The sequence below is a fragment of the Mesocricetus auratus genome, unplaced genomic scaffold, assembly GCF_017639785.1.
Source record: "Mesocricetus auratus isolate SY011 unplaced genomic scaffold, BCM_Maur_2.0 Super-Scaffold_15014, whole genome shotgun sequence".
Taxonomy (NCBI): Eukaryota; Metazoa; Chordata; class Mammalia; order Rodentia; family Cricetidae; genus Mesocricetus; species Mesocricetus auratus.
This window is the reverse complement of record NW_024429186.1, coordinates 73,491,294-73,507,125: the sequence shown is the minus strand read 5'-3', so window position 1 is coordinate 73,507,125 and position 15,832 is coordinate 73,491,294. Positions and strand designations below refer to the sequence as shown.

Here is a 15,832-nt window from a genome sequence, read left to right as displayed (position 1 = left end):
GAGGAATAAAAAGAAGAAGATGACACAAAGTTGGGAAGGGTAGATAGCAGGCATTAGTGGAGTAACGGGGAATATATATGATAAAAATGTTATGTGCTTATATGAACATCTCAAAATTTAATAATATATTAAGAAAAACTGGAAAGGAGGAAATATGAAGATTTATGGGAAGGTAATACTTGAAATCATAACAGCTTAAAATTCTTAATTGATTAACGGATTAGGAGAAAATGATGTTATCATCCCATTATATGATGAAATGTGATTGAGAATATATATTCTCTGTTTAATAGTTTAATTTTCCAGAGCAGCTAAGAATAGGGTGGTTCTGCTCTAGTTAAATGAATCACCTAGCAGAATTTTGTATTAAATATTATTCTGAGGTTTAAAAATCAGGAATGTTTCCTCTAAAATGAGGAATAAAATAAGGTTATTTTATGTTACCACATTGATTTATCACCCAGCATTGAATATTATAGTCAAGGAAAATGATTAAAATCAGACAATTGGAAAAGAAAGTTTAAAATGTTAATATTCTCCAGAAATATAACTAAAGAACATGCATGCAATATCTAAAATGCATGCTTAAACTATTACAAAATACAGTAGCATTTTAAGCTATCAAAGAAATTTCAAATGTGAACTAAGCCCAATGCTTTTATATAAATTTAATAATTTCAGCTATGCCAGAACTCTGTGGATAAAATAGAAAGTACTTACAAGAAATGACAGCCAGAACTTAATTTTCAAAGTGTCGACAAAGGTTCTGTTCTGCCTAGTCCCACTCCTTCAGTTCCAAATAAACACATTGAGGCTTATGTTAATTAGAAACTGCTTGACTGATAGCTCAGGCTTCTTACTGGCTAGCTCTCTTTTTAATTATTAATCCACAACTTTTAGTCTATGTATTTCTACATGGCCTTATCTTACCAGAGATGGCTCCAGCATGTTACTCTTTCAGCGGCTACATGACGTCTCCCTCAAGACCTCTCTCTCCCTGAGTCCCCTCTCCAGAATTCTCCTTGTCTCTTAGCCCCGCCTATGCTTCCTGCCTAACTACTGGCCAATCAGTGTTTTATTCACAAACCAATAAGACAAACATATATACAGAAGAACATCCACCATTACATGTCTTGATTGAGAAATCAAGTGTAGAATGATTGAGAAATCAAATGTAGAAAGGGCCATATGAGCAACATACCAGTACTGACTTTACAATACTAAATACAAAGTGATGATAGTAGCATTATTGAGAAAAAATAAAGATGATAAAAATGGTTTCAAAAATAAATACTGATCATTTCCTTTGACCCATAGCTTTACCACACTAGCATCATTTTCCTGACATGTATTGAGAAGCATAGCATTTACTACCCCACTGCCCCTTTCCTCATACAAAACTTGTGAAAATTTGAAACTGCATTAGTAATCTTGTTTGCTTTTCTGTAACTTTCCACTTTATTTAGTTTCCCATGATAATGCTTATGATTAGAGACCTGTAGCCACCATTAACGTTAGCTACCTGAATCATTATAGGCATATAATATCTTTTTTTTTTTTTTTTTGGTTTTACGAGACAGGGTTTCTCTGTTTTGGAGGTTGTCGGTCCAGCCTGGCCTCGAACTCACAGAGATCCACCTGCCTCTGCCTCCCGAGTGCTGGGATTAAAGGCGTGTGCCACCAATGCCCGGCTGGCATATAGTATCTTTTTTTTTTTTTTTTTTTTTTTTTTTTTTTAGCCTTAGGCATGTCTTTATTCACTTGGATGCTGTACAAATATTACAATTTCCTTTTGCTGAAAAAAGTATAAAAATAATCTTTATATAGGAATCCATTCGTTACTGTAAATCTTTCTAAATCTCTGCAAATGGCTCTAAATGAGGGTAAGTGAATAAACGGAAGTGAGGGGAGTGGGTATGGGGTATCAGGAAGTTGGGCCACTCTTCAGGGACCAGCCCACCCAGATTCCTATCTAGACATAACAATTCCTTCTTATCAACCCCCTCTACCCTGGCCATCTCCGAGTTTCAGGACACAAAGCTGCAGGGTGAGCAGGTGGCAACTACCCAGCCCCACCCCCTCTCCCTCCTTAGGAGAAGAGTGGCTGGTAGTGCAGGGCAGATGTGCCACTAGGTGGCAGCTGAGCCTGGCTGGGGAAGGCTTCAGAAAAGGAAAGGCAAACACTTTGGGTTCTATTGGAGAGGGTTAAGCTCTCTCCCCTGCTCTGCTAGCACAGTACAAGTGCTAGTGCAAGACAGGGTAGCATGGCCAGAACTGAGCATCTGGGGAAGGCTAAGTAAGTCAAGAGTCAGGGCTCTCAAGCTGGGGGTGGGAGTGGGGGTTGGGGGCAGTCCCTAGTTGGCTCCTAATCCAGACAGTCTGGGTTGCAGCTGCACAGGACACGTCCCTGTGGTCAGAGGTTGAGAACAGGAACATCAAAGAGATCACAGACACCTTCACTCTCATCCAGGTTGTAGATGTAATCGTGGTCTCCCGGGGGTGGAGACAGTCGGAGAAGGGGGGCAAACACTTCTGAAGACATCAATTCCTCCAGCAGCTCGGAGCTCATGCACTCTCGTGTGGGATCGAAGATTTCTGACAGCTCTTTGGGGAGATCCAGAACACCAGTGGGGTCTGCCTTGATGGGCTCAAAGGAGGTAGAAGGGTTGGGTCCAGATGAAATGCTGCTGCTACTGCTGCTACTGCTGCTGCTGCTGCTGCTGCTGTCCAGGAGGGCAGAAGACTGCAGAGGCCGAGTGTCCAGTGCTGTCAGGCCCAGTGGCAGTGAGCTGAGCTCACCACCATCCTTGTTTTCAGTTCCAGGGCCACCACTCACTGCAATCTCAGCTGTCTGGCCTGCCACCTCTGAGACTTCAGGGCTGCCAAGGACAGGAGCAGGGGTAGTTAGCTGGGGACTGCATGGACGAGAGGCTTCTTGGGGTTGAGATAAGGCAGGCTTGGGCAGAGGTGGAGGGGTGGAAACAGCAGGTGGGCTCTGGAGCAGATCCTCAGGAGGAGGGACAGGCACAGCCACAGGTGGTGAACTCCACGCCTCCTTGTTCACTAGCAGCACCTCGATGGGACCACTCATGCTCTTTAAGTGGATCTGGTACTTCTTTTGACCATTGAGACCCTCTGGGATGGGCACCTCTAGACTGGTGCCCGATGGGGCCCGGATGGCAAGCAGGGTGTCTCCAGCAAAGCACCTGCAGATGTCCTCATGAGTCACGTAGGCCAAACAGCTGTTCTGGACGTCCTCCGTGACATTCCGGATGCTCTGCTGCACCCACACCTTGTGCTGGTCAAGTTCTTGCTCCCGCTGCTGCAGCTCCTCGATCTCTGCCTTGAGCTCAATCAGCTTGTCGGCAATCTCCCGGGTATTGCAACCTGGCCCCACACCCTTCCACTGGATGCTGTTCTTGGATTTTTTCTCGATCAGACCAATACCTTCCAACACGTTGGTGATGTCGTAAATCCGCCGTTTCTGCCGCACAGCTAGAGTGTCGGCTGCCAGCTTGAGGTCAAGCACACCGTCCTTGGCTTCCTGCAGAAGCGACACGAACTTGGTGGTGAGAAGTCCCAGACTCTTCTCGTGCCTGCTTGGAGTGCCCGGGGGGCGGCGGCGCCTGTGGCCCGGCCTCCGCCATCGCGCCCGCCCGCCCGCCCGCCTCCCCTTAGCCAGGCCCGGCATATAGTATCTTATACAAGGAAATAAACATGACTCCTCTTTGTTCTACTGACTTTTATATGTAGTTTTTCTTTTCAAATACATAAAGTATTATGTACTATAGTTTTATACTAGATTCTACATTTAATGCCTTTCAGATTGCTAAAAATGTGGTGCCAAGACCAACAGAATATATTTACTTTTCAGGTTAAAACTTCAAGGCTTAATGTTAGAGCTCAAGGTACAAATCATGCTACTTTCAATAGTTCTTTCTTTGTCATCTTGGATCAATACAAGAAACCCCCCAAGACACTAAGTAGTTCTTAATATTTTTAATGACATCTTGGTTGACTAGGAGATTAGAAGTAAAAGGAAAGTTTATTTTGAGCTTGATGGATTCATGAGGAGTGCCTTCAAGAATAATGATATTACATTCAGATAATAGCGCTGTCTTCCTAATTAATTTAGTAAAACAAAGATAAAGTAGATGTCCCTGACCTCCCTGTAAGATCATAAGTTTCTTTCATTGACACACTCATGTCTCCTATATGTGACTTTGCTATTATTGTATTTAAGAGCTGCATTGTCAGTAATCATTCTAAAATAGATGTTTGTTGATCCAGAAGATTCCCAGAATTTTTTTAAAGAACAAATTTTGTAGAGATGAAATTGTTTCTTATACAGAAAATTCCAGCACCAATTTACATGCTCAAACATCATGTCCTGATGTAGAAAATATTTTGTGCAATTGTAATACCTCAAGCACATATTTTTTAGTGAATGAATCCACATAGACATTTGTAGCATTTGGAGGAAGATTATATTACATTTACAATTGCAATCAATTATCAGTTATGTATTTCAGCTGTAATTGTATTACAGTTACATTTCTTTTGCCAAAGTAACTTAGAAAAGAGTTTATTTTTGTCTTTAGTTTTAGCGTTTTTGAGTCCATGATGGCAGAGCAAAGGCGTGGTGGTAGGAATAACTGAGGTGCAAGCATAAGGAAGCAAGCAAAAAAGGCGAGGCCAGGGGTTTCTGAAAGCTTAAAGCGTACCTGCAGTGACACACCTCCTCCAGCAAGGCCCCGCCTCCTAATTCCTCCCCAACATTTCCACCTACTGAGAACTAAGTATTCACGCATATGGGTCTCTGAGGGCCATTCTTATTCAGACCACCACAAGGATCTTATATTCTTATGCTGTCATTAATGATTGAAAAATCTGAAAATGAGAAGCCCTCTTTAATCAGCTGTTAGTGTGAAGTAAGATTGTGTGTATTTATGTAATACTATGAGACTTGGTGCAGCTAAGAAGGGGGTGTAAGTTAGGTGACCTCTTGGTCTTCTATAAGTGGTTGCAACTCATATTGTCAGTGGGGAAGGATGGGTCCAGAGCCTTCTCATGTGCAGAGATGTACTTTGAAAGTGATGTCATTGCTCTTAGGTACGGATTCAGTTCTATTGTCCTGCTTTAGAGTCCAATTTACATTTCATGATTGTTATTTTCATTAAATGGAAAAAAGGATGCATCACTTCATTTAAGGCCCCTGTGACTCCAGAGCTCTGAGTAAAACCTCATTAATCTGCACCCCATTTGTTCAGAAGATGTAATAATTTAGAAAAGTGCTAGGCTGAAGTTTACTTTCGTGCTATCTATAAAGAAAGGATTACTAACCCATTAACCAAATTAATAGTGCAAACACGATTGGAAGAACAAATGGCATTAAACATCCTTTAGCACTTTAGAAGCACCCATATACCTAAAGGCTATCTGAACTTGAAATGCACTATATTTTTAAAGTTTTGTTGCAGTAAGACCTCTCTTTCCAGTAGAAATGATGAGAGTTTAAAGTGGTACTTCAAACAAAAACTCCCGTGAGAAACTGCCAAATTGTTTTCTGTCCAGTTAGCATCTATTAGATGAGATCTGGCTGAATTTGGCAGGGAAACAATAGGAATTTATTTTTTTAAGACCAGGGTATTTGTCTGTATTAATACTGATGGCTAGAAAATTAATGAGAGGACCACTTTCTGATTAGTAGTCTTCCGACGGAACTTTGGTACCCAGCATATATGGCACAGCCTGCTATTCATGATAGGAACACATACTTCATTTTACCCATAATGTACTTTCACCAAAATTTATCCTATAAAGCCCTGTGCACATGGATTGTAGCACTGTACCCACGACAGGACTGTTTGATTAGAGTGGATCTCAATGACTGCTGAGTAAGCACGTAAGTGACTCCATTTCCATATATATACTAGAAAGTGTGGCATCAGAAAAGAGACCTCTTTTCAGCTATTGAATACAAAAATGCATTTTTCATCTCTTTAGGGAACTAAAGTAAAGGGTTTGTTTTAGATCTTGAAATTCCATGACTCTCTCATTAGCATGTTAAGCTTGGTCTGTCACTTGACTCCGCCTTCCCTCCCTATTCTCAGTAACCTCATGAGGTTGCTGATTTCTTTTTCTCACGATGTTATCCCAAGGAAGGAAAGAAAGAAACCCTACATGGGTTTCATCGTTTTCCTCCTCCTCCTTCCCTGAGCTGTGATCACACACTGAAAGCTCCATCCTGTGCTGATGTTTGAGAATCTGTTACCATGGAGCTATTCCCCAGCTCAAAGGAGGGTTCTATTACATACAGTGTTACAGGAAAAGAGAATGGTTAAAATTAAACCTAAAAACCCTTGATTAATAATAGAAAATGAGAAAAATGTTTCAAAATCGAACACAGGGTTGAGTGCAATGCATTGTTATGGTTACCCTTGTTCTCCAAGGAGCTCACTCCTTTATTCTATGCTTTCTGTTTGGAGGGAATTGTAGTACATATGAAAGATTCTGTTGCCTGCTAGCTTCTGGGCATATGTCCAAAATACAAGTGGACATTAACTCAACTGAGCAGATGAGATTTCCTTAGAGACTTCTGGAGGACTTTACTAGTCCATTTCTACTGGCCTGCCACTGACCTGTGTGTGACCTCTTAGACAAAGCTACTTAAAGAAAAATTAATAAGATTTGGTGTGTGTGTGTGTGTGTGTGTGTGTGTGTGTGTGGTGACTTTGGGAATGAAGATAACCTTCTTGCATCAAAATAGGTCTGGAAAAATCTGCTACTTTTTAGCCAGTGAGGAGCCCACTTTAAAGGCTATCTTCTTGATCTCTTACCTGGAGTGAGTGATCAGGGCTTATAGCTGCACAGGTTTTGAAAAGTACAATTCTTCAATTGTACCACGGCTTAAGTACTTTGCATATTTTAGAGCATTTTCAGGTGCATTCATGATCTAAGAAAGTGTTTACCAAGCCAAAAAAAAAATATTTTCTCTGGGTAAGAACTCTGAAAAGTTAATTTTTAATACCATTTAAGAGAAATAAAATTTAGAAATACCTTCAGGTGCAAACAGAATGAGTGGCACATTTTAAATGTCCTTCAGTGTCCTTTACTTGAGAGGATCCCTCAGTCTTTGGGAGGCATATGACTACAACTGCTAGAGAATATCTCAAAGCATTCTGTGCAATAAGGCCTCTGCTAGACAGAAGCACAGACATGATCTGGTGTTAAATGAAAACCCAGTGTCCAAGGCAGTTATGTTTACAATATATGTAAATTAGGTTAGACATCTGTACACAGTAAGTTCCCAACTTTTAATAACCGTTCTATATGTATGATTACTGCTGTAATAATTTATAATCTCCTAAGAGGTACTTAATTGATACATATCTACATCAGTTTTTTGCTTTATGGAGCCTTCTGATAGAATATATGCAATTGTGCACATCACTAAGAAGTCCTTTCATGGCTCATTCTTCTGTCCTTATAGTCAGTGTAGGTGGAAAGGTGTCTCATTCGACCCCAGTGCTACATATCTCAGTCTAGAAGAGTTCATGATGCTGCCATTGAAGTGAAATCATTGATCATTCAAAAGCTTCAATCTCCTGATTGTCGGGGGCTTATATGAAGTGCACAAAGAGGAAAGGCATTCTTTCTGTCTTTCCTTTGTAACCATCTCTTCCTCAGGATGTCATCATTTCTGTTAAGCAGCCCATTGTTTCTCTGGTAGAGTACTCATGCTCAACTCACCAAGAAGCTGCTTCGTTTCCTATGTAGAGCTTTGCAATGTTAGATGGTTGCAGATGCCAAATATTTAAAACTTGGCTGGACAAATGCTGTTCTAGCTTACAATCTCATCTATCCATAGAAGAGCTGAACAGATGACCCCTGACCTACCACCAAGCCTGGCATATAGGTGTAACTTACAAATCCAGTTTGAATTTTATGTGCGGCTTTTGTTGTTAGGCCCTGTCTTCCTCTTGGGTGTGCCTGGTCCCAGTGATGACCTGTTGTGATTCTGTATTCAGAGCTGTGACAGTAGTCAGCAGCCTCTGAACTGTCCCAGGTATTGAGGTAGGACTAGAAGTTTTGAAACTTACTTCAGAACAAATAAAACCCAGACAACCCTCACCAATCATGTGTATTGTTTTGAGGAAAACAGAGTTAGCACTTCTTTTCTCCCTTTCGACATGGCCTAGTGGTTTCTTTCTTTTCAGTATTCCATTTTTCCCTAGTAGTTACCCCTCTGGGAATCAGGACAACAGGATTCTTGCTTTATATGTGGGAAGCTGTGGGAAACACATGAGAGCCTCTGTTGTGTTTGTTGTTGGCATGGCATTTGTTATCTGAACTTTAACGCTTGCCCACACAAGTGACTGATAATGGGAAAAGAGCCTTCAAAACTCTTTGCAGTCCAAAACATTTCCATCTACTGCCGAGTTATTACAGTTTCCTCGAGACAAATGCAATCCAGATTATCTTCATTTGAAAAGATGCTTCCAATTGAAAGTTAATGTGAAGGGAGGTCCAACACAGAGAGTAAGCAGCTTCTCAGAGGCAGATAAAAACCTAATAGGGAATGATCCTATCTGGGGCCTGCACATGGGGAATTAAGACACAGTTCTCAAGGTGACAATAAGGCAAATGTGTTCTCACCCCACGGCTGACACAGAGATAATCATTAGAAAAATTAAACCGTTTTCTTTTTGATGACGAAGCACAGATGTCCCCACTTGATTTCATATTAAATGGAAGGTTTAACTGCCATTGCTAGAGAAAGAAAGCACTTTTTCTTTTCTCTCTGAAAGTGCTGGAGCAGATTGTCTATTAAAAAGCTTAGCAGAAAATTCAAAGATGAGACCTCACAGCAGGGAAAAAGAATAACTGGGCTGGGACTGAGTGAATCTGATGCTAAGAAGCAACTCACCTCTGCCGGGAAGTACAATCCCCAAAATTCACTTAGTGGAAGCTCCACTCACTTACGTCTGGCTCTTGTATTAGACTCTAAAAGCTGTGATCTCACTGATGTTAGGATTCTCCTAGAGCTGAGGCTTGGGCTAGATCATTTGTATGCTTTCTCAGGGAAACATGGAAGCCACCCATTCTGTATGTGGAACAGACAAGGGCATCTCTGTATTCTGTTTTATGCTCAGACTCTGTGAAAAATTTTCTTCACGTTATTTATTGGAGCAGTCCTTGCAAACGAGGGTCTCTTTATAAAGCAGTCAGAGATGCTGGGTGTATGGAGCATGCGCCTGTCTTCCTCGTGTCTACGTCCACGGTCTCACTACCCAGTCACGCCACTGCTTCCCTATGCATCGTGCCATTTTGTTTGACCAACCCCGACTTCGAAATTTATATTTAAATTTGGCAAATATTTAGCTAATATCTACTCTGTGCATGTCACCGAGGAGGACAGATAAGGCACTCACAGTCTGTGGAGGAGGCAGAAATGCAAACAGATCACGACAGGGTAGGCTGCTCAGTGTTTTAACATGGGTATCCCTATCACTCAGTGGAGACAGGGAGAGGATATTCCTAGAGAGATCCAGAGACACTTCCAAGTGCCAGTGACATTTTAGCTACATCTCCAAGGATGAGGACTATACAGCCAACCTTTGCATTATAGTTCTCATAGAAACAATGGCAGCTAAGATGCTTATGCTGTTTATATGAAAGACCCTTCAGCAATGGCAGTTATACAGAATGTTTAAGCTTTGTCTTTTATTTGAAGGTTTAGAAGATAAGCTGTGGAAAGGTCTCTGCATGGTTAGGTAGATATTTGGTCTCCAAGACTTTTTTATGTATTTTTTTCACTCTGTGATGTTCTGCAGCAGTACACATCAAAGGGATGCAGTGACCAGGATAGTTTACTTTTATCACTCATTTATTTTCCAGGCACTGTGATGATTAGGAAGTGGTCCAATTCATAATCAGAAACAAACCAAATTAGAAAGGTGGGTGTTTTGTGTGGGGTTCTAGAAAGCATCAGTGATAAAATTGATCTTCAAGACTGTGATGAGATTCGAATGCCCTAACTATTCAGAGTGTATTAGGAGTTTTTCTTGTAGGGAGACTGAAAGTCGATACTGATTGATTATTATTTACTGAGCAGCTCAGTGACACATGCCCTGAGAACTCTGCTTGTTCATACCAGAGACTGGCACTCCATTGCTTAACAAAGCCCATTGCTTTCACATAGAAGGATGTAGAGCTTGGAGTTCCTACCATGTCTCCTGCATCATCAATATTTTTCTATCTTTAAAATCTTTCCAAGCAGCATGCTAACATGCTGGGAGGTCTTATTGCATCTTAAAAGAGAATCTCGCCTCTCTGCTTATGCCCTTCGCAGTCTCCTATTACTCTTCGTTGGTTAATTCCTCCAAAAGAAGTTGACTATACTCAGTGTCTGCAATGCCTTTCCTCATATTCTCTCACTCCCACTTCAGCCAGGCTGGCACACTGCCTCCTCCACAGACGCTGCCTTTGACAAGGTGGTCAGGAAACGGCGAGCAATCCCTTCTTCTTTATCCTCTTCGTCGACAGCTTCATTGACTGGCTGGATCCATCTTTCCTTTCTCCTTGAACATCTTCCCTCATCCAACTGGAAACGTGTCTTCCTTATTTTCCTCCTACCTTGTGTCTACCTAGATGTTTAATAAAGCCAGTAGTGTCTGAAACTGAGCCCTCATGCTGCTTCCCTCCTCTTCAGGCAGCCCTGATCTCACTTTCTTTCACATCTTCTTGAGCCCATTGAGTGGCGACCCCACAATTCAGGTCTTAGAAAGCCTTGCCTCGGTTTGCCACTGTCTCACACAGCACAGGGAAAGCAGACAATGATTTTGGATGTACCGTCACCATCCATGTGAAGCAGACAGTGATTTTGGATGTATCATTACCATCTATGTGAAGCAGACAATGATTTTGGATGTACCGCCACCATTCATGTTAAGCAGACAATGATTTTGGCTGTACCGTCACCATCCATGTGAACACTTTTCACTTTCTCCACCATTGCTACTGTGCTGTGAATTATGACTCTACCACTTCTCACATGGCACATGTAATACATGTAAAAATTACATGAGTAAACCACCCCTGGGAACAGGAAAAAAGAAAGGTTACAGAAAGGGATCAACTCCTCTGACAGCTTGAATTGTCAACAGATAAGCTCTTGGTTTGGAGTTATATCTCTGTATATATCTGGGAGGGTTTCTAGATTACATTAATTGAAGTAAGAGGACACACCCTAGCTATCTGTCTGAACGAAAAGGAAGAAGCAAGCTGAGTACCCGAGACTTGGACTTTCTGCTTCTTGACTATAGACAGCAAGTCTCAAGCTTTTGTCATCATTATTCGCCATCTCTGATGGACCTCACCCTTGAACTATGAGCCAAAATAGCCTTTCTTCCCTTTCACTCTAAAACAAGACAGGTAACTAATACAACCTCCTATTGAGTTAACTTGGTTCCCTTTCCACATTCTTGACCATTCCTTTCACAGCTAAGTGCAATCCAGTTTGTCCCATTGAGAAGCATAATTTTCTCTAATTCTCAGTATTTAAAATTATCTGTCTTAACAATATTCTCTATAAAAGGCAGTGATCAAAACAGGGCCTTAAATTTAAATTAAGAGTTGCCATGTAGAATAAAGATATGAATGTGAATATAATTTTAAAGTTTCCCAAGACTTAATTCCCTGATAGGAACTTAGATAATGTTCTTTGTAGATGATTGGTGTAGAATCAGACTTTCTTAGGGCTTAGTGCTTGGTACACTTCCATCCCGACTATACAAGCTCTATTAGATACTCTACAGCCATGGCTCCAGAATAATACATGTAGTGAGTGAGGTATAAACATAGTGTCCAGCCTGTCAAAATCTTCCTTCCATCTTGCTTTCAAAATGTGTCTGATAATGCATATCGTCACTTGGGAAACGCACAGGGATCCAGAGCTCACCCAGATGAAGCCACATCTACCTCCTTCCTACTCTAAACATAGCCATCCATACTTTGTCCGTGGGGCAGTATCATCATTCCCTGTGATCTACTACTGGAGCATTGCAGCCACTTTTTTTAAAAAAAAATCTTCCTTTGTAAAATGCCTTCCATTGTATCCATTTTTAATCTTCCTTTGTCAACTACCAGAGTACAGTCAGTGTTTCCCATGCCTGTGTCTTCTTTCTTATCTACACAATTATTACTCTGACTCGTGCGTTCTCCATTTTCAGTCCAAATATTAACAGTGGCCCCCTAGGCAGTCTTCTCAACTTTAATAGGACTATCAGATCTGCCATCCCAATGGCACTAATATAGTCTTTGTACATGTATATTTTATCCTGTCTCTTTTGTGTAAAGCTTCTTCAGTGGGCCCTTTTCACTTATATAATATAAAACCTAACATCGTTTTAACTTTTTATAAACCTTCCAAAGTAGTACTTCCCCATAGGTCCAGAGCAAACTATCAGAATTTGTTCAATCACATCTTTGTCATGGTCTCTTATATTTCTCTTTAATACTTAACATGGTTTCTCCTACAGGCAACATTTTCCCCTGTAGAAGCACAGCAAACTTGCTCCATTGAGATTCACCCTCATCAGCTCTTTTACCCACTACACCTTGTGACAACTCCCTGTATCTTTCTGGAGAACATGCCAACGATCTGTTTAGGAGTCCTTCCCATTGGCAGGTTCCAAGCTTCTTTGGAGAAGAGCTCTTTTTATCTGTCTAACTTGCTTCCAAGCTCTCTGCACAGTGTGGAACAAACAAGATGATGAGTATTTACGCAATAAGCAAAGTTCTATAAAACAGTTTTGACTATCATACAATATACATATCTGAGTGTCAAGTTAAACTACAAATTTAGAACCTCACAATCAAGATTTTTTTATTGTATGTGCATGGATATTTTGCCTATAAAATCTGTGCCCCACCTGTGTTCTTGGTACCTAAAGAAGCCAGAAGAGGGCATGGAGTTATAAATGCTTGTGAGTCATGGTGTGTGTGCGCTTGGTGAAGAAGGAACAAGCGCTCTTCACCACTGACCCATCTCTCCAGTGGTGACCATCAAGACTGGTTTTGTTCTTTGAGATAGGGTTTCTTTGTGCATCATTGGCTCTCCTAGAACTATCTTTGTAGACCAAGTTGGCCTTGAACTCACAGAGTTCTACCTGCCTCTGCCTCCCCAGTGCTAGGTGAAGGCTTGTGCCACCACCAAAACCTGGCTGACAATCAAAATCTTAAATAATATTTTAGCTTCTGAACATTTATTATCATTTATAGCATAGAAACTACTAAAATGTTTTTGTTTAGAAAGTGTATTTTATTTTTCCTAATGATTGTAAAAAGATTATTATTAAAAGTTAAAGGTACTTAGTAACTTACAGTTTATTTTAAAGCCTTGCAAAGAAAGCTATAGCTGTGGTTCTCAACCTTTCCAGTGCTTTGACCTTTTAATACAGTTCCTCATGTTGTGGTGACCTCCAACCATAAAATTACAGTCACTGCTACTTCATAACTGTCATTTTGTTACTGTTAAGAATCTTAATGTGAATAGTTTTGGAGATAGGATTTTTCCAAATGGGTCAGAACCCACAGATTGAGAACTAATGCTGTAAATGCATATATACCAATAAGAACACTTTTTAATGATGATGATGATGATTACAATGGTAGTTTCCCCTCTCAACTCTCCTCCCAATCCCCCCTCCCCGAATCTTCCCTATGGTCCCCCCATCCAAACCTCTTCTGTTTCTCTTCAGAATAGGGAGGCATGCCATGGATACCAACCAAACATAGTATATCAAGTTGCAGTTAAGACTAGACACTGCCCCTTGTATTAAGGCTGGAGCAGATGCAGAAACCAACAGCCAAATATTGGGTGGAGCTCAGGGAATCCTGCAGAAGATGGGGAGGAAGGATTGTAGGAGCCAGAGTTGTTAAGGACACCGTGAGAAAACCCATAGAATCAAATAACCTGGACTCACAGAGATGGATCTGACAAGCAGGGAGCCTGCATGGCACTGACCTGGGCCCTCTGCATGTATGTTAGTTGTATAGTTTGTCTTCTTGTGGGACTCTGCATGTATGTTACAGTTGTGTAGCTTGTCTTTTGTGGGACTCCTAGCAGTGGGAGCAGGGGCTGTCTCTGATCCCTTATCAGATTTTGGGACCTTATTCTTCAATAAGAACATTCAAGCATAACAAATGTGTCAAGCACTTCCCTAAAAATTCAAGTTGTATAGGTTAATTTGAAAAACATGTATTTTCAAAATTCAACATTTTTAATGCATAGTTTATGTTGCAAATATTATTGGTGTCTAAATCCCTTGACTTGGGTCATTCAACTTTGAGTAACAAACTGGTTCAGTAAAGTATGGTAGCAGTTAGTATATATTACCAGAACCTGATGGTCAGATTAAAATTTGGCAATGTTATTTGAGACAGTAGAATATTTTATTAGCACACCATGTCGCCTAGTTTTCTGAGGGGCACATTAAAAGGATGATGCTCTTGTTGGAAGAATATATAGGGCAATAAACAGTTTTGTGGGTGATTAAACAGTGAAGTGAGATTGAATCTTCACTTAACACCAGAATACTCTTACTGCAAATATGTTACAGTACCATGAAAATACAAAGTTCCCTTTGTATATTAGTTTTTATAACATTGTTTTATGAGTTTAATTATAGTTCACTTTATACTAAGTAGTAAACAGATGTGTATCTGTTTGCTTAAAAAACCTAAATTAAATTTCCAGAATTCATATTCTAGGTTAATACCACCTAATCCAAAAATAACTTTTCACTTTCTATGAACTATTTCTGTACTCATAGGAAATCAGGGAGAGGAGAAGCAATAGCTGAGATTTAATCCACAACAGATATGTCTTTGGGTCGAGATAGATGCTCAGGAAAGAGATGACAGATTTCTAAAAGAAAGGAAGGAAGGAAGGAAGAAAAGAAAGAAGGAAGGAAGGAAGGAAGATTCATAGGTAGAAAATCTGCATCTATCAGCTATTAAGTCTGGATTTTCTGAACAATGACTGTCTAGCTAACCTGTTATCTGTAACATAAGTATTATTCACCTTGTGAGAAGTTCAGTATTCACGGATAGTGCTAATTGGAGCATCATTATTGTTATCATAACAGAAAAATGTAGAAAACACTGGTGATCCATGGCATGAGATTTTCCCCCTCCAGCACAACCCTTTACCATTGACCTCATTTTTAATGACAGCCATCTGAAACAGGTAGAGTCTTGGAGGGAAATATATAAGCTTAAAGAAAAGAATGGAGAAAGACTCATCAGATGAAATTATGAGATGCTAAAGTTCTTGATAGTGGTTTCATGCCATATCCCAGGTGTTATAGAATCTCATGACATGTTTACCAGGAAGCTTGGATGGCACCACTAAATCATTATGGTAAATAGGTAAAGACAGCCATGCCATCTTTTTTCTATGCTATTGTTACATAACTCAAGTCTTTCTAAATAAGAAATCTTTGATGTACAGTGATGCTAATGGTACAATTTCTCTCCACTGCTTATATTCATACTTCATCATTCCTATTTGTACATACACATATGTAGATGTATACACACACACACACACACACACACACACACACTTTCAAAAGATTAACCACCTATTTTTGGTCATTTTCTATTTGGCTGTTTTCCTTTGAACAACTGTTATGAAATACTGTGTCATGCTCAATGGCATCTTCCAGTATGAATGTCCATTTAAGGGCCATGTGCAGTGAATAAATTTCTACTTCTTACATTTTATTGTTTTAAAAGGTTATATCTTGTTATTGCCCCCAAAATT

General features: G+C 40.4%; 2 protein-coding genes across 4 annotated transcripts in view; one reads left to right on the top strand and one right to left on the bottom strand.

The window, feature by feature from the left end:
• Immp2l (inner mitochondrial membrane peptidase subunit 2) overlaps positions 1–15,832 on the top strand; it is an 871,559-nt gene that overhangs the window by 794,059 nt on the left and 61,668 nt on the right. The window lies entirely within an intron of this gene.
• LOC121139396 (transcription factor E2F4-like) lies at positions 2,308–3,647 on the bottom strand. Its single transcript, XM_040743202.1, is given in 2 exon segments — positions 2,308–3,616; positions 3,618–3,647. Coding segments are annotated over 2 exon segments (1,233 nt in total). The 3' UTR covers positions 2,308–2,413.